The 24,790-nt window shown below is 38.5% G+C and overlaps 1 protein-coding gene across 11 annotated transcripts in view; it reads left to right on the top strand.

Annotated features, from left to right (window-relative positions):
• The window catches only part of CDK14 (cyclin dependent kinase 14), a 339,864-nt gene that overhangs the window by 161,066 nt on the left and 154,008 nt on the right, over positions 1-24,790 (top strand). For all 11 annotated transcript variants that reach the window (XM_041122213.1, XM_030008240.2, XM_030008244.1 and 8 more), the window contains 2 exons: positions 5,950-6,012; positions 18,217-18,340. In XM_041122213.1, the coding sequence (XP_040978147.1) occupies positions 5,950-6,012; positions 18,217-18,340 (187 nt within the window). The remainder of the gene's footprint in view (positions 1-5,949; positions 6,013-18,216; positions 18,341-24,790) is intronic.

Below are 24,790 nucleotides of genomic sequence, written 5' to 3'. Positions count from 1 at the left end.
CTTCATAAGGTAAATGAAACTTTTTGTAGTATTGTCAGCGTAGTTGATGGTGTGGGGGAGAAGTGAGTAAAAAACATCACAGAGAGAGTCTGAGCAAGCGTGCGTTTTCCTTTTTTTTTTTTTTCCTCGTACTATGGGGGTTTTTTCCTTGTTCCTTGACCCAAGCTTGATTTTGCTTAATTCTTGTACAACTTTGTTGATTTTTACTTAGACTCTGAGCAGTTATATTGGATAAGTAACTTAATCTCTGCCTCATTTTCATGTACCTGTAGGAGTTGTGATACTTGTCTCCATCATAGGGAGGAAAATACTCAAAATTCCTTGAAGTTTGGATCAAAGCTGGGCATTCTGTGATATGCTTCTACATACAGTTTGGAAACAGGAGAATGACGGAACTAGCATAGCTGAGCATTAATTTTCTCTTCCCTGTCCTAAGACGCTTTGTGTGGTCTCTGGTCTAACCAGAACTCATGCCATCCACCCCAGGAAGGGTCACAGGTTTCCTAGTGGAGGTCTAGTTACTTGAGATTTGCACTGAGGAAAGGATTTGTGTTTTAACTTGCTGAGAGAAGGTAGCACAAAGGCTTGACAGAGCCTTCTCAAGGATGTGGAGCTGTGTTTGCCAGAACCTTGAAGTCAAGTCACAGCCCTGGAGCAACAATGTTCTGGCACGATTTAGTAAACTACAACTATTTGAAGAAATAAGATACCAAAGTCTGCGTCAGGTTGCCTATATTTATTTTTCTTTTCAGCCAAAATGGGCAAGATGTCTTAAATCTGTAGCTGGAGGACTCTTACTGTAAATATTTAAGCTTCATAGCATGAGCTTGGAATTTGGAGAACGGGTAGCCTTTTTGGTGTGGGTCGCATTGAGCTATCATTTTACAAATTGCCCCAAATTTTTTCAAGTGATAAGCTTCAGAAAAATTGTCATTTTTACTTAAGAACTATGCCTTTGAAGATTCCCCCTCTCCTCTCAAACACTTGGCTTTAGCCTTTCACAACTTCAAATACTGTAGATTGCATCCCTGGAACAAGTGAAATTGCTTCTAGGGGGAGGCAGTAATGGGAGGAAAGGTCAAATTGTTCACTTAAAGCATAAGAGATTTTACACAAAACATTATTGTATTAGTGAGGTAGCAAAGTCAAGTTCTTAAAATTGGAGGATGCCGAGATAAAGATAGCCTATGCACTCCCCTTTTGCTGTCCTTGTGGAAGAGCCTGTTGTGCAGCTCTGCAGAGGACTGTGTGGTGAAGGCTTGTGGCGATTGTTGAACTTCTCTCGTTTTTTGTGGATGTTGGAACTAGGGTGTCTTCTGGAGTTCCTGCCTCATTCAAAGTATTGTTTCAAGGTAAGGCAGGTAATACTGCTGTAGAGAACTGGGTTCCATCCCTTCTACATTGGGAATCATCGTCATCACCGCAATTTTATGATGTTATTGCAAATTGCTGTCATCGCAATTCAGATATGACTGACTTCTGCTATTCAGCATGAGATTCTCAGTCTTCCTTGCAAAAGCAGTATACACTCACAGCTGTAACTCAAATCAGTGAAAACACAGAAGGTGAAATAGTGCCAAATATTCTGAAAAGTCAAAAGCAAAGTGCTTTAAACTGAGTTCCCCAAATCAATGATACTTAAGAATTTTTTCTCTTTGCTTCTATTCCCTACCTGATAAAAGGGAATAATGCCACATCTCCCCTGGATTGCTATGAAATTATTTTATGTTTGTGAAGCATGTGAATAGCATAGCAATAAGCAGGGCAGGAAAGCCTGTGAGATTAATATTTCTGCCTTCAAAGTAGTAAATAAGCCAGAGACTGCAAGCTGTGTGAGAATGGAAAAAAAACAACCACAAAACCAGCACAGCTGTTCTGTAGTCAAGTCTGTCCTATTCTGTTCAGTGAGTATGTCTAATCCTGTGAAGGGAACAAAGTATATGATCAGGTTATGCATTTAACAAGTTATCATAATGTACATTTATTGGGCAAACAAATAAAAGGTTGGATAAACCCTGTTAATTCTGGACTTTCCTAGCTTTTGAGTTCTTCACTATGGAAACTTGATTTATCTCTAATGTTTTTTCTGTGGCTGTTATGAACAGATGAGTGCTAATAGATTATTTATACAGATAGTTGTGTGTAAACTGGTGGAGTGTTAAGAGCAGGAATGAATGGGATTTTGAACTTAAGCCAAAATATCATATATTCTGTCAGCATGGGTTTACTTGTGGTGATTTATGTGTGTTGGGGATTAACAGCATGGCTGATACAGTCTTGGTCTAGCCAGGTCCACCTGGGATCAGGATGTGTGTGATGGATATTTGCAGTTACTTACTGCATTCCCAGTATATCTTCCTTCCCTGTGAGGTGTCCTCACCCTCTGAGACAGGAGAGAAGGACTGTAAAAGGTCTGTTGGTAGATTTGTTTCTTGTCTCACTACCTTGTTTCAACATAGTTTTATGTTATTGCCAATATGTAATTGTATCTTGAATTTTCCTTTTAGGGTATATATTTTATTGGATCAAGGTGGTAACCACAGCAAAGACCCTAGTGTCAGAGTATGGTATGCTGTATCTGCAGCCACTGTTCCACTTTGGGAAGCATGTTGCCTTCTACCTCAAAATATAGTGTGAAGAAAAAGACTCCATTCATATATGTGGTACCAATTCCATGGAATACCGTTAGAAAACTGCCTTCATCCAGTTTGCTCTCTGTTTTCTTTTTTAATGCTTTCCTGAAACTTGCCTTCAAGTTGTCTTCAATGTCAGTTGAGCACGCAAGCACTGGAGCAGACACTTGCCTGCCAAAAGGGAAAACAGGTTTAGAAATAGCTGTCCCTGCAGCACTGTCAGCTTTCCTGGCTATATTAATATTTAATTCAATGTGCATTGAGTACCTGCCTTGGGAAAAGAAGAGCAGCTGATGCTGCCTTTGCTTCGCCTCTACCTTCTTTTGGTTTTTTTTTTATAGTGAGGAGCAATGTACTGTACCTTTATAAGTTGCTTTCCCAGTTGGTACCATAGTATTTAGTTGCTTTTGTGAGAAGGACTCTAACTTAGTTTTATGAGGGCAAGTTCTTGAAAGATTTGAACAGAAAAGACTTTGCATTTCTGTTTACTGTCTGAATGAAAATTTGGTAGAAGTTTCTCTGTGTCTGTAGCATGCGTGTGGAAAAAAATAGATGCAAAAAGTCTGCTGCACAGTTGATTCTGTTAGGTTTCCAGGATTCTGTACAAATTGCTGCTCACATTGAATTTTAGGTAGATATAAGCAATCAGTTTTTGAAGGAGAGAACTACTGATGCAGAAGGTTATACCAGGCTGCCAACTGTCCCGGTCCTTAGGTTAGGAAGTGGAGGCAAATGATGCATAACGCAAACGTGATCATAGTTAATGTTCATGTGTGGAGGAAATGCATTCAAATAATAACTGAAATATAAGTGGAAGAAAATGGGGTTATCCTCACAATTCATTACAAGTATATTGGAAATAAAAAGACAACTTACTGCTGTTACTAGTGATATGACTCTGAAGTGGATGTTCTCAGAAAGCTTTTGGTGAATAGAAAAGTGCAGCTAGTGGGTGGCTGGGGTGGCAGGGCATCAGGGATGGGACTTTCAGAAGTAGCATTGGGTTTGTCTTCCTCTGGTCTGTTTTCTTTTGGTTCACTAGTTGCAAATCATAGAAATCAGTAGAAGGTGAAGGAGGCAGTATGTTTCCCACCTACTGGGTTATCTGTCACCCACAAAGGCTGGAAGACAACTGTGGGGAAATGATAATTCTCCTCCTTCAGCCAGCCCACACGAGGGAGCGTGCCATGCTCGGGGGCCATGACGGGTGCATCCGAGGCTGGGACACCACTGCCCTGTTCACCCTGCCGGGCTTTCTAAAGCAAAATTTCCGGCTTTTCTTTAAACTTCTCCCAAGCACTGCAGGTGCTATCACTACTCAAAAGATTTGTATTTAAGTTAAAGAAGAGAATGTGTTATTCCACAAGACTGGCACTTCTCTTCAATAACAGATAACCATTAAAATGGGGGGAATCCTCCAAACTTCTTATTTGACACCAACCATCACCTGTAGTAATGGTTTTTCAGCTGATATTTTGCCGGAGGCAGGGTCTTGTGCTGGGATTAGTACTCAAAACCTGTTAGTTTTTCCAAACAAATGACAAGGTTAGCAGATAACTTTGTTCAAGTATGTTTCCTTGGTGTTGATACAGTAAAACAAGACACAACTGGGTAATGCGGTGATGCATACTGAAGGATGACTGGTCTGGTTTTGGCATGGTTTATTGATACAGTCCCAGAAAACTAACTGGCAGAATAGAAGAGGAATATGTACCTAGAGTGGCTAAAGATTTTACAGAAACTAGGAATAAGTCATTAAGCTAAACATAGACTTTATGCAAAATGCACTTCACTGACAGTAGCTATTCACTGGTAGAGGTGGTGTATTTTTTCATTTCATTCACTAGTTTGTTAACTATAAATTTAAGTATTGCTTGCTGTAGCTTGTGTTTTGGAAGAAACTCTGTTGTTTTGTATTTAGTGTGGTTTGCCTGTTTGAGAATGCCCTCTGCCCTCGTGATACTCAAGCTATTTCCTGCAGTCAGGACACTCGCTCTCTTGAAACCATGTAAGAATTCCTGAAAAAAGTTGTGCTAGTGCACAACCTAATCAACCAGTGCATCTTACATCATTGTAATGTTAATTCTACATGCACAATGTGTTTTCATAGTTCATGACTTCAGAAGAGAAGATGATACAGAACAGTTGTGGCTAGCATGAATTTTGTGTCTTAGAAGATGTGAACTTTCCCATGTATCCATATAACTCTGCAAAAGAGCGCTGGAGAATGGCTCCTGAACTGGGAATTGTTGCACAGAGAAACCATTCTGCTGCGTCGAAGGCAGCTTTTGTCCAAAACTCTCACCTTGAAAACTGCCTATATTTAGTTGGACTGTTCTGTAAGTGAGGCAGGTATTGCCAAGTAGCTTTTCAAGGAACGCTGGATGATTTTTACCAGATGTGTTCAGAAACCAGATGTGGAAGGCAGAGTCAGTCTCCAAGTTTTTGGTGGTTAATCTAGTGCATATTTTTGCTTTGTTTATTCTGAACATAATTCCAGAAGCTGCGTTGTGCAAGCAAATCAGAGAAGCAACATGCTACTTCACTGAAAGAATGCTGCTGACTAGTAGGAAGGTGAAGAAATGCAAGAGAAAAATTCAGAGAAAATAGTGTTTCAATAGTAAAAGCAATAAATACTTATTAATTAAAAATAACATTAATCTATGCATTGCAAACCTGCTTATTTTCTGAAGAGATTTTATGGTATATTTGCAGGGAATATAGATAACTGTGAAGTGAAAACTTAAAGTTTTGAGTCTTCAGTGAAGCTGTTTGGTAAAGTAGCTGTAATTAATAGCTGTACATGTGCATAATATGTGCTTCTTTTTGAGCTGGAAAGTGTCATTCAGTATTCTGATATGCAATGCCTTTCATATTTATTTTCTAAACTGTTAAGCCATCTTAATCTAGAATCACCATGAAATTATATTTAAAAGGCAATGTTTTAATGTGAATAATGAGAGTAGCATTTGAGGTTCTCCCTTTAGGTTCTTCCTCTTCCCTCCAGATACTATCTTTATCGTGTTAATGGTGATATTGTCTTCACAAGGTATAAAATGATACTAAAAGTAATTAATTTACCATATACAGGATGTTAGGAAAAAAAATCATTTACATTTGGTGAATATTTATATCAGTCAAGTTACCAAGGTTGTTAAATAAAATGGAGTGTAAAGGTACAAGTGTGTGTGTGCACATACGTGGCTGAAAAATCTCCTTATTTTCCATTTGTTCTGTCCACTCCTAAGTAGAAGGATATTTATTGCTGCAGTCATACAGATATTAATACACTTTTTTCCATCTGACTTTCTTTTAGCACACTGATTTATGTCAGTACATGGACAAACACCCTGGAGGGCTTCATCCAGAAAATGTGAAGGTAAGAGTCAAAAAGAGCACACATTCAAGGCAAATGCAGTAACTTTGTGTTAAATGTCCTGTCAGTTGTTTCATAGAAACTGATTATTAGCTAAAGGGAAAATTATTGGCATATGAACTATATTTTAAAATATTTTTTCTTTAAAAATAATTAAAAATGCAAGTATTTGAACATTCCTACAAAAGAACTTGAGGTCTGTAAAATTCATTTAGAGCCAGAATATATGAATAAATACTGTTACAGTGTTGGTAACCCGTCCCCTCCATTCAAACATTTGCTCTTAAGACAAGACAATACTGCCCTAAAGCCCCTGAGTAAACTTGCTTTAGGCTGTCAGTGCTAGATCTTCAGTGAGGCAAGTCATTGTAAGTTTACCAAGTTTGAGGGAACTGTAATGGATTATATTAGCTGAAGGTACTGCTTTTTATATGAGCATATAAAATCTTCCCTAATCTTTTTGCTCACTTATTTTGATGAAGCGCTTTAATAGCTCATCTCACTTTAAAAAAATTTTTTCCTTCTAAGTTAGATACTGAGAATCATCATGCAGGAAGGAGGGAGTTTATTAGCAGGATTTAATGGAAAGATAGATTGGTAGAGACTTGATCCAGTTACTTTCCGGGAAGTCAGCCAAATTATTTTAGCATCAAATGGAAGCCAATCAGATATGCAGAATGTGTTGTGTGTGTATAGATCACCCAGATGATATTTGTTACACTTGTCTTGCACTTTGACATCAGTCCCATTGTTGTTCTACTTTGGAAGTGTTTAAATCTTCACTTGTCATACTGAGAGCTTTATTCCAGTATTTAGTTTCTCGAAATTGAGAAGTTTGTGGGGAAAATAAAAAAAGACTCTTTCCTGGAAAACTCAGAAGGCCTGTCTGGTTTAAGAAAAGAAAATATTTTTAAAAGTTGAAAGCATTTTTTTTTTTTTGCAATCGCTGATCATTGTTGTACATCAACTAGTTTTATAATGTAGATTGATTAATTTTCTGTGTTCTTTCACTGAAAAGTGGCATGTGCAACACATCAAGTTACATGAGAATGGCTACCATTAAAAAAAAAAAAAAAAAAAAAAAGTCTTCCTTACCGCATATATTTGGCCAAACTAAAAAAAAAAAAAAAATTCTTTTTGAAAATACATGATATGTATGCTGCAAGATAGCATCCTTGTAATGTACGACTGTCACTCAGACATTTTGCTAGCGTGGACAGGGAAAGCCCATGGGTGTCCTCCCACTGCCAGCTTCACAGTGCCTGTGTGAGTGCGGCATTTAGAAACAGCCAAAGGTGGGTGAGGTGGGACCTGCTTTTTGACTACTAAAACTTTTAAGCTTCCTTCATTACTCAGTTTCCTAAGCAGAGTTTCATGTGCTGAATGTACGTGTTAAAACAGTGGGTTTGTGTTTCATTTCCCTGTGTAGATACTTTCACATTCGGCTCTCTGAGGTTTGGGATAAGCTAAGACTGGCTTTGAAAGTTCTTCATGCTGCTTCAGACTTGTGAGACCTACTCAAAAGCTGCAGTGCTGTATAGCTCAGGATCTAATACACAGTAGTCATTGTAGCTGTAATTGTTCCCCACTGAGAAGACATTATAATTCACATAACTGTACTTTTTCTTCGTTGTATCAGGGCCCAGTGAGCTTGTCTTTGAGGAGGATAGGCATGCACTGATAATTGGGCTTGCAAATGTGTCACTCCTCTAAATCCTGAGATACCTGTCTTTTAAAACAGGAGCTGTGGAGGGAACTGCAGCAGCAGCATTTCCCCTTCAAATTTTGTTGCATGTATTCCTGTGGCTGTCTTTACCATCTAACAACAGTGTTCAGCAACACTTCTGAGGCTTATGGACACATTAGAAGTATTTGAATAGGCAAATGTAGAGTCCTGATGTACTGCTCGTTCAAGCTTTTTAAAGTCCAGATAGACTATTAATGAAAAGCAAACTGGAAAAAAAGGGAAAAAAATGTTGGGAAGTTGGAGCAGATGAAACTACCCTTCTTCTTCTGTTAAATAATGTTAATGAAAATTGATTACATGTATTTAGTAGACTCTCTTGCCAGGCCAGCAGCAAAGGCTAGCATTAATTCATGCAGTAATTATTAAAACCTAGCATGATGATTTGAGGTCCTACCATTTTAAAACCAAATCAGCCTGCCTAGGGTATTCAGTAAAATACCTGCTCTTAAAGCTATGAATGAAAAATAGCTGCTTAGCCTAACAGAGTGATTTCTTTAGCTGGGAGGACAGGAATTGCAGAGAGAAGGGAACCCAGTCATATATGCTAACAACTCCCAGACGTTCACCAGTATGCAAAACTAAAAGCTTGCGCTGCCTCTTCTTACAGAGGAGATAAGATGGTTACTACATAATATCTTAATGCTTTGTTGTACTATACTCAGTTTGTCAACTTATGTAATTGTGGTTCTGAGACTTTGCCACCTATTTTGGGTTTAGCTTCTGGACAGAGCTGTCTAACTGGAGCTACAGCTGATTTTTAAGGGTTGAGCTGAGACGTGTTAATTAGCCTTCTTTCCCTGCCAGCCCCTTCTTGCTAGAGGTCCTTCAGTAATTTCACTTTTAGCCAGACTTTTAGACAGTGTTTGTTCAGAATCACTGGTTATGTGATCCCTAAATCCATTTCAAAAAACTTCCAGTTGAGCAATTGTATTCCAGTAGCAATAAATTAGTCTCGGCTCTCTGGGGCTAACCTGTGGGATTAAGCCATTGATGCTCTCCCAGTATGACAAAAGGCCCCCTGCCTTTTAATTTTGTTCTTGAGGAAAGTATTGCCTTCTGATGGATATTCCTTTCTGGCTTGTTGCCAGTTATTATAAATACAAAACCACATAATCACACATCCTTCTTTTTCCAAAGAATATTACACGGTAGTTCCTGTAAAACAGTACTTTATAGGAATGCAGAAGCAAAACCATTATTAACTTATGTTTTGGCTTCTATAGGACATCTTCAGCCTAATTATATTTCTGAATTTTCTCCATATTTACAAGCTAAAGACAATGCTTGTTCCTTCAGGCTTGCTTTTAGATGAAGAATTGTAAATAGAATAAAATCCAAATTACTTTCATGGACGCACATATTGCTGTCCCCTTGGGTGTTATGTTTGACATTGCCTTTCTTTGTGGTTTCAGATAGGCTATTTGCTGTCACTTAAATATTGTAAATAAAGAGTAAGCAGAATATTATAAGTATGTGGAATTATAAAGACGAATGTCTCAATTGGCAGTTGTAGGAGTCTTGGGACAGTAAGTTTAAGCAAACAAAAAATATTGCTCCCTAGAGTATTAGGGTTAGCCTTTTTAGTGGTGCATATGTATTCACACATAATGATTTTAGAATTTTGTAATTCATGTGTGGAGGCGCAAGTCTTACAAATAACATCAGGTTTTAAGCCCTTCAGAGAATTTGTGTGTGAGGCTGAGATGTTGTTTTTAAAATACCTATCCCTGAGAATGTTAAACGAAGTATCCTGGTGACATAAATGTGGTTAGGTACCTACAACATCTTTATCAGCTAGGAGGGAAATGGGCAGAAAGCAGTTGTTTCAATCCATAGATTCTCCAAACTGTTAGCTCCAAACACACAATTGTATACATCTTTGGTAACTAACAAGCCTGCATATCTACCATTTATTTATAACTATGTATTAATATACTGTGTATGATATTAGAGATGAGGAGAGAAAAGGTAATCAGTTAGTAAGTCCCTGTTCAGTAGGCAGAGCCTCATCTTCTCTGGTTTTGGAGACACCTTTCTCAGTTTTTCCACAACTGAAGGCAAGCAATAAATCTTAAATACATTGCCCCACATATAATTATGTTTCTGTTGGAATCTACTGCTGCAGCCTTGTACATGCTTGGAGCTAAGAGTTGATTTATAGGTGTATACTATGTGGCGCTTGCCAGGCTGCAAAACGCTCTGTGGCAAACTGAGGTACAAGACTTGCTCTTGACTCTCCCTACACTGTTCCTCCTGGCCCAGACTACTGAAATCTGTACTCCTGGCTTTCTTTCCTACAGCTGTTGCTGCCTTTAGAGATAGTTCATATTTCTTGGACTCTCAGTTGAAACATCTGGATTGCTTCCTACCGCAGGAACTCTAATGGGTCACAGCAGCTAACTGACCCTGCCAGTGATTTTTTATGATGATCATCATTCTGATTTGTGTTCCCTTCTGGACTGGTACAGGGCCATCACCACCAGCCTTTTGACTTACCTTCTTGGTTCTCCTGAGCCTTTGTCTGCAGCTGTCCATAAATGGGTCTTGTTTTGTAATTCATAATTTAATTTTTAAGTATCTTTTTTTGTGCATTTCAGCATGACCTGTGAAAATATAACTATTCTTAACTTCTTTTAACCTTTGAAATATCATCTTTATTTTAACTGCATCTTTTACTCCATATTATTACATGCCCAGTAATGCAAGTAAATTCATCTTTATGTTTTGATGCATTTATTTTATAGCTGAGTCTGTTTTCTGTAACTCGTATTACTGGTGGAACAAGTGGAGCACAGGCTTGCATCTGTCATGCCTTCATTGCTTGTTTGCATTCCTGCCTTAAAAATAGATCTATTAATGAAAGCTGATTTGCTTTTTAATTAGTGGTGCTGCATTGAAATAGCTTTAGTCTTTTGGGAAACGTATCCTCTTTTTTTTCCTCTCTGCCTTTTTTCCTCTACTTGCAGTGTTAGTGATAATATTGATTTGTGTGAGCATTTGATTCAAAAAACCATTTTTGACAAAGTAGAAAGACAGTTGCCTCTGACCCACTGTTCCTCAATCCATGCAACATCAGCCTGAATGACAACAGGGTTGTCAACCAGACAAGAACTGTCTCTGTCTCTTAATCACTCTCCAAATCTTTTACTTCAGGCAACTTGGAAGGCTCCTATTGTCTACTGTGACCAGAGGGAGAAGGAACTTCCAGTTTGTTCTTATTCCATCTAATATTGCTGCTCTGATTTGTTCTTCTCCCTGGGCACCTTTTTTCTTCCCAGGGCCAAAAAATGATAAGAAGAAATAGGCAGACCCTTTTGCTGAACTTCGCATGCAGGGAACAGGAATATTCAGCCTTCTCCCAGGAGCCTTCAAGCCTTCAGCTCTTACCCATCTCAATTCTGAGCCTTCCTTGCTCCTAGGAAGCAGGGCACAGCAGTCTTCTATGCATAATTGATGGATATTTTTGAAGCAAAACCTCAACCAACTAAGCCCTACCCCCACCACAACCTTTAAAAATGTGTTTTGACACTGTAATGCTGAGTCAGAGAAGATAGTTGACTGTCAAGGTCACATGTAAGGCATGTGACAAAGTGTGGAGTGGAATTTGGGTATTAAGTTTCCTAGAACAGCCCAATAATCTCTGTAAAAATATGCTTAAGTTTCAGCAAAAAACCTGTAACTAGTTTCAGTCTTAAAACTTCGACAAAAATAGTTTAAAAGAAACATAATTAATAGGAATTATTGAAACATAATGGGATGCTGCAGTATTTTTCTGTGCTAAATGCTCAAGAAGAGATCAGTCAACTTTATAGCACTCTAAGGTTAAAAAAAAAAAAAACAAACAAAAATCCCAAATCAGATATGATAAAAGTATTGGATTTATTAAACCAAGGTTTTAATACTGGCCTCCTAAACAGGACGAAGTGCACGTTGAATTGAAAATGTTAAAATACAGTGAATGTTATTTGATATAATCAGAAATCTCTGGCACTTAATCACTTGCGGTATTCATTTATTCTTCTCCATGCTGCAGTACTGTGAATATTGTCCTCTAACTAATGGTTGCAGTTTTTAAAGTTGAACCTGTTTTTGTCAGGTGAATAATTTTGGCATTTAATGAATAATGTGAAAATTAATAATCTGAGTCAAAGCCATAGGGTAGTTGTCATCCGCTGTCTTTTGTAAACATAAATATTTATCATTGAACTGATTACAGTTTTAGAATAATCTGAAGCACAAAGGGTAGGGAAGCATTCAGAACATGGAAGGATTAAGCAACTCCTGTATCCCATCCACGTGAGGCTTGCTGCACTTGAAGTACAGCTGCTTGAACTTTGGCAGTAGCAGAGCATTGTGTACTGGCTCTTGCTAAGCAGTAGCTCCATTCATGATTGCTAAGATGTAAAACCATATGCTTGTTAGTAAAGCATAGTATCTGAAAAGTATGATAAAAATGCTTTGGTTTTTAGGTTACAGTTGCGTTATCGATGTAGGCCTCCCTGGTATGCTTCTGTTCTCTTTCCATCGTGGGATTGTACAAATGTCTGTGGGGCAGACAAGAGGTTTGTGTTCCCCTTTTTTGTGGGACATGTGCATTGAATCACATGGCCAGTCCTGTATCCATATGTGACAAATGTGTGATTACATGGTGCAGGGGAAGCTGTGGCATGTAAGTGCCTGTGTGTAACGAGAGGTGTCTGACCAAAAGGTTGACTGCCATAGACTTAGGTACACAGGAATCGGACAATTAAACCATGATAATGCATCCACCAGCTATGATGAATTTTCATGTCTTGTTTCACCTATCATATTGACTCACTGGAGTTTGGAGAAAACACTCTTTTACTCTAAGGTGAATACCTACTATCGTGGTCCTTTTAATTTTATTAGTTGTTACTGGAAGCAAATCTAACTAACGTCATGCTTTTGAAATCTCTCTCCTACTCACTGAAATTAGTGATGCTGCTGATGTAGAGTTGAATTAAAAATATATTTCAACAGATATGCTAAGTAGGAAGCAATGCTGTTTAATGTGGTTGGGAAGCTGCTATTTTTCATTCCTCATTCAGTGAACAAGCAGGTGTACAGCAGACAGAATAATGTTATACCAGATTAAGGTCGTCTTTTACACATGGCATTGAGAATTGATTATTTAAATTAGACTTTTTAGTTATCAGACATTAAATATGGCATCAGCATTTCACTCTATGTCAGTCTTGTCACTTAAAGGAATGATTTGATAATATGCACAACTGTGAACAGTAAACGCAGAATCTTTATCAGTGTGTTAAAATTCATGCTAGTAGAATGTCACTTTCATACCTAGTGTGTGCGTGTGTAATTTATTGTCTGTATGATCCGCATGGTTGACATATGGCAAAAAAACATGATAATGTTGTAGGGATGAAGAAAACACTCTTCCCAGTGTCTTTAAAATTGGTGAGGCACCAATTGCCACCCTGACCTAGTTCAGCATGGAAGTGAATTGGTGAGGGGTAGAAAAAGATTTAACTGAATTGAATTTATTTTTACTTTTGCCATTCAGGAGAAAAATCTGAAAGTCTTCCACTTACTGAACATTAGCAGATGACTGTAACTGATCATAAGGGAGTGTCTTTATACTCAGTTAATTAAGCACACCTTCCTCATTGCAAATGACTGTAGTAGTACCCAGAGGGACCAGAAAATGATTAAAAGAATATCAAAGAGAGTAGAAGTTCGCAAATTAACACTTTCCAATCTCTTTCCTTTGCAGTTCTGCTGCAAAGAAGTGGAAAACTCTGTATCTTTTTTTTTTAAAGTAATGATACGATGGACATTCCTAGTGCCTGTATTGTATGCATTTCTGTGTGACATTGTCTTTGGTAAGACTCTTGTGTAAGGAATGCAGGAGCAAGTTAGAAGCTTTTATAAATGCATTTTGGAGTGAATTATTTTAAAAATCTTTTGGAGAGAACTCAGTTGGTTCCAGGGAGGTGAGATAGGAGAATGTTTTATTAAGATAAAGTTTATTATGATCATGAAAATCATGCTGATTCAAATGGCTAACAATTTTTTATTCAGATAGGATCCTTTATTCCTAGGGATGCAAATTCATCTCAAGTCAACACTTTGTTCCTGGAATTTCTTCTGACAATTTAAGCAATAAAGTCTACAAAGCTTTGACCTAAAAAGTTCAGTATTTCCCCAGAACATTATTAGAAGTGAAAAGTTGGATTTTATCTCATTGGTATTATCCTGGTTGGGAGGAGGTAAAAGAATAGCAAACCAACAGGGATAAAAAAGATTGTGCTTGATGAGCTTTTGACATGCTAGCAGAAGTCACAGAGAGACATTTCTCATTGCTTATATGATACTACATATTACCAGGCAGTTTTTCTTATGTTAATGGCTTAAACCAAAAAACTCCCAAACAATCTAGTAAACCTAAATGTTAACTGAGCATTGTGTTTGGTTCTGTTTATTTCCAAGGCTGTGAGATAGTACTGTGGGGATTTATTGCCACCTTTTGTCTTTGTAAATAGCCCATAATTCACAGAAGCCTGTAATATCCTCTGGATGATAGGGAGAAGTACACTGGTTGCAAGCATGAGGTGAGATGTCCTATGTTGGGTTTCTTTTACTGGTATTTTTAGATTTGATGGCCTATTAAGACTGAATATGATATTGATTCATGCTGAATACACGCAAGGGAATTCAGATGATTACGTAATACCCAGCTGGTGTGCTTTAATACATACAGCAAGCAGGAGCATTTGTGTTATCAGTGATGAGTGATAATAAAGCTTGTGCAGTATTGTGTATTACTTTTCGAAAGTAACTATCCTAATACAGCAATATGAGCTTGCTATAGGACTGGCACATTAATCCAATCTTGCTTTCAGCTTTCTTCTGAACTGATGTGAACTCCTGGTCCAGGTTAGCTCAGCTCCATTTGCAGCCTCTTGCTGCAGAGAGAGCAGAGCCAAGAGTTCTGTACATCTTCTATAGACAAAAAGGTTCCATGTAGCTTTCTACTTCTCTATCTAGGGCCAGGTCCTTTATTCCCACAATACAACATGTGGTAAGGGAGCTCAAATGCAGGAAATCATTCAGAAATCCCTCTGTGCCATCAGGGAAAGACTTTAAAAAGCCCCCCAGGGCCTCATTAGTCTGTCCTCTTGGGCAGCATCCTTCTTGTCATTGGGGTCCTTGATGCCTCAGCAGACACTGTGTGGAAATGGTACATTTTCTGGAGAATCTCTCTGGGCATGTTGTGCATTTCTTTCTGCTTTTCACTTACCCCAGTATCCTTTGCCAGAAACTCTCTACCATCTCTGGGAATGGCGGGCAACTATGTGGAGTCATCTGAGCACTTCTACACAGATCACCTGTACATGAGCATCCCCCCTTACCGTTAGACTCGTCAGAGCTTTCTGAACCCAAGTCAGAAAGTGTTAACTCCCATCAGTCCCACCAGATAGATGTGTTTTGGATGGCCTGTGTCAGTGTTTAGCTTATAAGCTCATTTGGAGAAGAGCTCAAGGTCCTATGTGACATCCAGAGGCCAACAAGATGATAGTGAAGTATTCTGCTGCACATGAGCCATCTTGCAGCTGTTAGATGTGTGCATGTAACGGTCTAGGTTGTACACTCACCCAAGCTCATGAAAAATACCATGAAAGCAGGGCTGTTCATCTAGGCAGCTGGCAAGTCTCTCAGGTTATTTGACATTTATACAGCCTTGTGTATGACCATGCAACTATTAAAATTACTAACATAAAAGCTCAAGAACCACAAATCTGTATGGTTTCTACCCTCACAACTAACCTGTTGAAATGCATATGGAATTTGCCATTGACTCCTTTTAGAGTTGTTCTCTGGTCTGCAGAGCTGCCATCCTGTGGCCTTGGGGAAATGGCAGTTCAGTTGCTTGTTCAAACCCCCCCTAGAAGCCCCAGGCTGAGGTTTCATAGGGATCAGAATTGAGCAAGGCGGAGGAAGGAGCAAGTAAGGTCAGAGTACAACCATGATAAGTAGTATGCCGATATCAGATTGGGTATATGGGTAAGAGGTGATGGTACCTCATCTAGTATTCATTTCCATCCTTGTGAAGGTGATGCAGATAGTCTTGAAGGGGAACGGGTTTCTTGGAGAGGGCTTTCCTCAAAGACAGGGGAGGGAACTTGACTGTGAGAAGGCAGAAGTGTTTCCTGAGGTGTCAGAAATGGTTCTTTCCAATTCATCTTTTCTTTTTATGGAGTGGGGAACCATTGGGAATGGAGAGCCTCTTTTACTGTTCTCTCTTCCCAAGAGATCCCAAAGGCCCTGTGGTTTGCAGAATGTTCTACTGCTGGGTGTTAGGCTCATGTTTTCACTTAAATCTTAATATTACCAAATAAAAACAAAGGTGAAGAGGAAAAGAGAAAGCAACAAAACAATGGCTGAGTTTATCCTGTAACAAATTCAGGGAGATTTTTTTCCCCTTCTCTTTCATGATCTTCCTCCAAGGAAGAAGCAATTGACACAGTGTATGTGCGTGAATTAATTGACTGTTGTGGAAGTACTTGATGAGTCCAGCATGTCTACAAGTTTGGAATAAAACTACGTTCCAAAGCTGTCCCCAAGTGTAGATGTTTATTCTGTTTAGCGGTGAAATTGTTGGGGGTTTTTCTTAGCACATCGTGTCAAATCACTTGACTCTTTGCATTAAAGCCAAATGAAAGCCCACATTAATAAATATATTTCGAGTTATAAAGATTACAGTACTGTAAGGTAACATGATAATTGACATTTCTTTGCATATTTATAAAAATAATGTTTGAAGTTAAATACCATTGGTTTAGCCTAGCAAACTGGATATTTTCCCTATCTTTTTATTAAAAAAAAAAAATACTATTTTGAAGTCATTTAATAGAATTTAATTTTTATTTTAAGGCTGTAATAAAAGCCATTTCTGCTTCCTGCCCTTATTTAACCACAATTCAAAAAGGAATGTGCATGTTACTTATGGCTTTCCTGCTATTCTTTCTTTTATTTCTGTATTTTGCTCTTAGGTTTCCTCAGCACATTGTTAGACACAACCCTGGCAAGAAGGTGATTGATATGGTTCTTTGTGCCCTGGCTAAATAGCTAAACATACAGTGTATTGTGTCTCCACTCGGGGAAAAAATGAAATGCAATTAAATTCATTTCAACTTCAGTAACATGACATTTCTGTTTCTTTCATGTCAGCCTTTATTCTTTTCTATAATCAGATTTTGTAACCCTTTTTATAATGTCTCCTCACTTCAGCAGTCACTAAATAGGATACTTGTGTTGCAAGTTAATTAGAAATTCTCATGTGCCTGGGTTGACTTTTTCCAAATCTTTGGTGCGGTTTCCACATCTTCCGAGAGAGCACACTTCACCAGCTGCTGAGCTGTGAGGCGTGAGGTCCATATCCACTCTTGAATCCTCCATGTTTGGTTTTGCAAAGGCTTGTTGTGTTCCCATTTGGAAACTGTAGTATTTTTTAAAATATTTCAGGCAATAGGAAGGGTCTGTACATTAGGAGAGTTTTTTCAAAACTCCAAAGAAAACTCCTGGGAAACGATAGTTCACCCTTTGTGTTGACAAAATCCATGAGGGTAACACAGCCTTTCACAGCAGGTGCCAATAAGAATGCAGGAGAATGATGGGAGAGGAGATGAAAAGGGGAGGACAAAAGATCTCCATCATCCAGCTCTTTGTTCATAACTGTAAATTACAAAAATACACAATATCAATGCTTAGCTCTAGGGAAAGCATTTGTAGATTCCAGTGAAGGGTTGAAAGAAATATGTGGGATGAGTTAGGCTCCTGTCTAAATTTATGTTAAAGACTATTATAAGTAGGTTTCAAAAGTCACCTTTAGGTTACGTGAGAATTATTATTTCCTAATTAAAAATACATAAGCAACTCCCAATAAAAAAAACTTTGAAGGAGAAAACCTATCATACTTGCAGATTTCCATGGGTACACAGGCATTATTTTTATACTATTAATTTCTTCTTTGTTTTAGCTCCAGTGTCCCATCCCCCAGCCTTATCTCCCCATCCCTATCCACCCTGTACTGTTGTTTCCTATAATTAGTGAAGATACACATCTGTCTTCAGGCTACCACCTAATCTCTAAGGCCATATGGGTAAATGGAATATAATTATAATTTGGTAGAAATTGAGCCTTCTGCACATGGTTGTATTGCTCTTGTTCTTTTTAAAGCAGGCAAACTAAATCTCTGATATAGTAGGGCTTGGAGGCTGGGGTTAGTCCTTGCAAAGTACATATTTTTTAGATGGAAATCTTGTTGTGTTAAATTTGGGTGGGAATTATGCCAGTTTGGGAGGAATTCTGACACAATGTTACCACAATATGCAAGCACCCTGCATATTGTAAAGAAATCACCTGTGGTTATATGCAAAATATTAACAGAGGTCATTTTTTGTCCCCCTCTTTTTCAGTTATTTTTATTTCAGTTGCTGCGAGGACTGTCTTACATCCACCAGCGTTACATTTTGCACAGGGACCTGAAACCACAGAATCTTCTGATCAGTGACACGGGGGAGTTAAAGCTGGCAGACTTTGGTAGGCAAGCAGTTAATTACAAGTCTCTTATAATGTTGTAGGAATGTCAGACAGATGGTTCCATTGATTTCTCTTCCCCCCACCCTATTCCTTAGACACACCTTCTTCATTGTAGATAATTGCACATTTTTCTCCTGAGCGAAGAAATTGATTATGGTCAACAAAATGCTTGATTAAAAGGGAGCAAGTGAAAAACAAATATATACTCCAGTTCTCACAAGGAAGATAATGCTGAAAATATTTCAGTTTTATTTACTGTGAGACCTCTGAACTAGAACTCAAAACCTTTAAAAAAGAAAAGAAAAAAAACAGAAAGAGAGAGACCTGAGGAAATACAGACTATATGAAGAGCACAGTCACTTTATGGAAGCAGCTCTAGGGTTGTGGGGATCTGGATTAACTTTCATTAAATGGTCATTGAAAGAGACTGAAGGACACAACAATAAATAAGCCTTCTAAAGAGTAAAGGACACTAGGATCACATGGACTGCTTTCAGTATCCCTTAGTCCCTTATGGGGAAGCCTTATGCGGAGTATAAAGCCATGGGAAATTGTCCACTGAAATGTTAGCTTTTATGCCTTTTTTTAATTTTAATTTTTTAAAGCCACTTTCTAGTGGCTACACCGGGGCAAGTACTCTTTCCTCTGAAAACTATTGTGAATGCAGATGTGGAAAATGGCAATATTTTTCTTCAGTGGTTTTTACAAAATGTTGTAGGAATTTCTTTCTCTCCTGTAGGTCAACTTCTCAGCTACTGATTCCAGCAGAACTTCTGAAGTAAGCTGAAAATGTGACCTATCAGCTTTTTAAAAATGTCTTTTATTTTTATGACTGCTATTCACATCGGGCTTCACATTTCATGCAGTAGCAGTAATGAGGGAGCCTTATGTGCTAATTGGCAATTTCACTGTTAATGTAGTCATGGTTTTTTGTCTTTTAATTAGCATTACTGCAATTAACAGCTCAGTGTGTATTTGCTATACTGGAGGAGGGAACAGGACTTCAGGTGGATGCAGTCCCCAAGAACTTGATTGGCCTTTGGATTGTAAGGCAGTTAGAGAAATAGTATTATAAAATTATTATCTGGTTTTACATACCATTTTCTGTGGCTGTTTTTCAAAACATGGAAGGTGCCAGAGGTGTTTTAAAGATACGCTTAAAAAAAGCATTCCTGCGTGTTGCATTTTACTGTGAGATTTCATCTCTTAAGTACATAAAACAGGTGAATCATTAAGTGTTTTTGTAGTGAAATATGAGTTAGTCCTCTGTTGAAGGTGCTTTGCTGTTTGAGATGACTAGTTTTGTTGTATCATTTATATATATATGTATAAAACACTATGAACTTGTCTGACTTCCAAGTGTCCCCATGTAAGTCCTTCAAGAGATTGTGGTAATGGTGCTCTGGCTTTGGTGGATACTGAAAACTCTGTAGATGTTCTTACAAACTCTTGTATGTAAAATGTTTCATAGGGTGGGGGGGTCTTTGGCAGGGGGTTGTTGCTGAAGCTGTATGGCTTTTGTGGCTGGGGAGAGGGAGGCTGCATACTTTTCAGATGTGTTTCTAAGAAAACAAAAAGCCCCACCTTTCACCAGCACTGTTAAATGCCTTGCTGGAGGTGTGAACTGATCAATGAAATGTCCGGCTCAGATGTAGGTTGACCTCTTTCTGGTTGTATTGCCTGGTATTGCCATAGAGCAGAGAAAAGGGTGGAACATTCGTGTTTGCCCTGCTGTAATGGGAAATGTAACTATGACTTCTGATGAAATTACTGCCTCTTTGTGGCACTAGGCTAAATATCCCAGTGATGACATCGAAGGCAGGATTTTCCCAGCTTTGTGTTGGTCAGAATTTAAGGTTGACCATTCTATATTATTTTGAGAGAGAGACTAGAGATGTGTAAGTACAACCAAAAAAGAAATACCCAGTAGTAGACATATGAATGTGTAATATTGTGGAGATTTTTTTTCTCTTGTAAGTTTGTCCTGACCTAACAGAAGTGTCTGCATGATCTACTCTTAGACACTGAGAGAAGATTATCTCTCTCTCTCTCTCTCTCTCTTTTTTTTTTTTTTTTTTTGCAGCTAGATTTTGTTTCATGGCTCATGACCTCATAAAATTGAAAACCAGATGGGTTAAATTTCTCTTCGGAGAACCAAGATGAAAAATTAGAAGTGATGAGGTTGAAGTCTGAAGGGTCATGACCTCTTTCACTAGAGGCATGAGAAATGAGAGCGCACCCACATGCTCTCTGCATGCACCCCTGTGCATATTTACTTATTTAAACACTGTACTATTATAGCCCATCTTCCACCTTCCCAGTATGAAAGACTCTTCTTAAACAAGACGTAAAATACAGTCCTGTTTCTTTTTATGTTTTTCTTCCACAAATGACTAATTCGCAATAATGTGCTTGGAAAGGAAGTTGATTTAGATTATATATCTGATTAATTACATGAGAAGGAGTATGGAAATTAGAGAGATGGGTGTTTTGCTTTCAAATGCACTCAAGGCAGGAGGGAACCTATCAAGAAATTAGTTTCTGTCAGAGATAGGATTGACTTTGCTAGCACAATAAATAAAAAATGCTAGAGCAAAGGCCTTTTAGTCTCTAAGGACAAGACCTTCAGATTTTGGTTTCATATGTTTACAAAAAATCAACAGCATGGCCAAAGCTTTTCATCTGGCGTTGGGCTTATTTAATCTCCTCATTGTAGGATATCAAATACTTAAAAGCAGGCTGTAGTGGATCATAGTTCTTGAATAAACAAGGTAAAGAAAGGCTATTCATGCCTGCCAGTGCATTGCACTGTGGCTGAAGTGGAATCTTTGAATAACTGTAGGCATGTGTTTTTCTACAGCAGGGCTCCCAGACATAGATACTCCACTGTGTGGGAGTGTCTTTGTTCAGTCAAACGGTGGTTTGCTTTTCTATTAATTGTGCTGTAGCTGCTAGGAAATGAACATTTATGAGAAGACTCAGCAGTCAAATGAAAAGAGAGAACAGAACATAGAGGCTTTATCAAATTAAAAATGGATGAGCTATAAAAAATGGCTTTCTTGAGAAGATATAATAGGGGAGACTACATCTTGAATAATTGTTGCTATGAAAAACAGTCCTTGAACTCCATTCCTGCATTGTTTTTTTAATACAATTAAAATTCCAGAGGAAATTAAAGTATATTAGGAATTCTCCTTATGAAATGAAGTGCAAAAATTATTTTTGATCCTGTGTTGTGAATTTGGCTAACTGTCTACAGGTTTGTTTATTTTCCCCTGCATGTATGTCTGTCTTGAGTAGAAATAAAGTATTATAAACCTTTAATGAGTAACACCATAAGCAATTACAAACTTAAATGAATAGAGCCTTGTGCTTGGTGCTAGTTACCACACAGACTGGGCTGCATAGCTGTTCCTTAGTCTTTGGTTAGTAGTTTCTTCACTGTAACTTTTCTTTGCGCTGTATAGAGATGCATTTGTTTGGCCTTTGGATGTGTATTGACTTAAAGAAAATCTTTGAGCCTTTGTTTAGAAAAGTCATTAAGCAGTTTTAAAAGGAAGGTATGTTTCTAGAATAAGTGCATTTATCTTAACTATAAACAGTGTCAAATGGCTGTATGGCAGTGGATGGCAGTATGAACTCAAAGATCAAACACTAAGAATATATTTTTTTCAAGTGTTAGTTGTGATCAGGTGATTAGTAATGTAAGCAAAGTAGTTATCTAAGCAAATATGTGATTTGTATTCACATTGAACATATTATAATCAGTGCTATATGTCATTTCAGTGATCCCTTATTTTCAAAATGTCACTTTGAACCTCTAAGAAATACATGCCAAAGACTATAGGAGCAAACATAGATGAAAACATCAGAGGAACAGACGAGCTCTGCCAGACATATTATCTTTGTCTCTGCATGAAGGTGCTTCTGCGTGGCCACAGGCAGAAGGGTCCAAGGTTTTGGAAAGGTTTAGATGGTAGCAACAGAAGCTTTATGAGGAGATTAAGGCATATGGGAGGAAAATGTGTTGAGGTGTAGGAGGAGGTTGGCAACAACAGGGTGTTGAGGAGGCAAAGGTAAGATGCTAGAAGAGCGTGAGGGAGAAAAGCAGTAAGTGGTTGTGGAATATGTAGGCTCATTGCTAAGTGGTACATGTGATTTAGTCACAGCAGACTGATAAGGCTGAGGTGCTCCATTACTTCCTTGTCTTGGTCTTCATGAATAAGATCTCACAGGACTTTGTTCTCAGAGATGCAGTTCAGGGAGGAAAGGGGTGAGTGGAAGAGAATTGAGTCAGGGATCTTCTGAGAAATCTTGACCCATGCAAGTTCATGGGTCCAGGCAGGAGGCCTCCTGAGGGTACTGGGCAAGCTGACTGATGTCATTGTCAGGCTGCTCCCTATCATCTTTGAAAGGCTGTGTAGACTGGGGGAGGTCCCCAATAACTGGAGAAAGGTTAGTGTTGTACCCATTTTCAAGAAGGGCAAGAAGGAAGGTCTGGGATACTACAGTTTGGTCAACCACTATCCCTGGAAAAATGACGGAGTGAGTCTGCTTGGAAGTAATTCCTGTACATGTGAAGAAAGTGTTTGCCAGTTTTAATCAAGGTAAATCATGTTTGATCCATGGGATTGCCTTCTGTAATGAAATTACTAGCTCTGCAGTCTCCCAGTACCTAAGAGAGGGTTACCAAGAGTAATGGTGGTGCCTAGCAGGAAGGTGCTCTTTACTGAGGTGCACAGTGGGAGAATGAGGGATAATGGTCATAACCATTCAACCAATGGTTGAAACAGAACTAGGTATAAGGGTGGAAATGTTCATGATGAGCCTTGGAGCAGCCCAGAGAGGCGGTGAAATCTCCATTTGCTTCACTGACTGGACAAAGCCTTGAGCAATCTGGTAGGTTGGATGAGGCAAATTCTCCTTCTTGTATGGTTCTGTGACTCAGTGTATCCTATGCCTTTTTTGTTTTGTTTTGTTTTTAGTGATTGAGTATTGGCATTTAGCTATTGTGTATACTGATATAAATCAAGATTGGCTAATCAGTTATGTCTGCATCCAGATTATCACACTTAATAAACTCCAGCACAAAGTCCCTAAATAGCTGATAACAATCAGGTAGGAGGTGGGTCCCACCTTCCATGTGGGAGTTTCCTGGAAAGATTTACTCTTTTTGTGCCTTGTTTCTTATTCTCTGTCCCAAAACATCCACTAGCAGCCTAATATTGTGACTTTTCCGGGGACAATGTGGACCTTTAATCTGATCATGGTATGGTTACTGTTACATATCCTTTAGTTAGAATAATTTTGTGCTTTCTGGGTTGAAAAATACATAGTTATACTTGTTATTAGAAATTTTTGGATAAAACATTTACATAGCTTTTGAGGGTAGGCACACTGACATCACCTTTCGATGCACTGAGAAAATCCTCAGGGCACGGGTGTAGAGAACAAAACATTTAAACTTGACTAGCATGTGAGGCAGTGGTAGTGCTTCTGAGGCTGTAAGAGAAACTGGCCAAATTACTAGTAGGGCCCTTGTCCTGCTTTATCTGTGAGCTGATCAACCTGATGCTGGGGATTATATGTCAGGGGATTGCTTGTTTGTGAAACTTCCCTGCAGCTGCCCTTCCCATTTGTCTTTTCTGCTAGGCCTGCAATAGAAATGAACTGCACAAAGTGAGTTGATGCGAAGTTTGAAGACCTGTTTGGTCTCTCTATTTTGGATTTTGCAGTTATTGTAAGTGCAAGGACCTTCTGTGTAGTCACATCTTTTAGTTGGGATGCCATTCTTTTTAGTATGTACACTGACTTTTTCTCTATGTCATGGCTCCAAGACACAGTGTATGACTATGCAGGCACCTGAGAAGCAGAAGTGCACAATATGATTTCGAAGTATGAAACAGCAGGTCTAGAAGTTACTGTTAGCTTGACTATAATTTGCAAGGACAGGAAAACTTCCTGATTGATAATTTTTTTTTTTTTTAAAGACTTGAATAGAAATTTCCCCCTCCCCCCATTCCCTGCCCCAATTTTTGTTAGTTTTGGTCCTTTAAAAAAAAATCTTCACACTGCAGTAACACCACAATGAATTATAGTGTTGCAACGTGAGTGAAGAAGAGCATCAGGAACTTAGTGCTTTAATGCTTTAGTGCTTGTTCCTGCAGAGAGTTGCTCTTTCTCATCTGTAGGAGTGGGCTTTGGAAAGATAAAGAGCGTGAGAATCTTCATGGAAATATCTTTGCTTTTCTTTCCCAAATAACACTGATTTCTGTCAGCTTTTTGTCACCTTTGGGATCTCCTTGGATGAGTAAGGAGCTGCAGGAGGTCTGCATTATGGTGGAAGTCCTGCCTTAAGCTTTTGAAGTTTTCTTAATGTAAAGCCCTGTGATGTAGTAAAAGAAAGAATCAAGTAAGTGTGATTGAACCATGCATCCTTCTAGATACATA

The sequence above is a fragment of the Aquila chrysaetos genome, chromosome 3 (assembly GCF_900496995.4).
Source record: "Aquila chrysaetos chrysaetos chromosome 3, bAquChr1.4, whole genome shotgun sequence".
In the NCBI taxonomy this organism is placed as follows: Eukaryota; Metazoa; Chordata; class Aves; order Accipitriformes; family Accipitridae; genus Aquila; species Aquila chrysaetos.
This window is presented reverse-complemented; position numbering and strand designations above follow the sequence as displayed.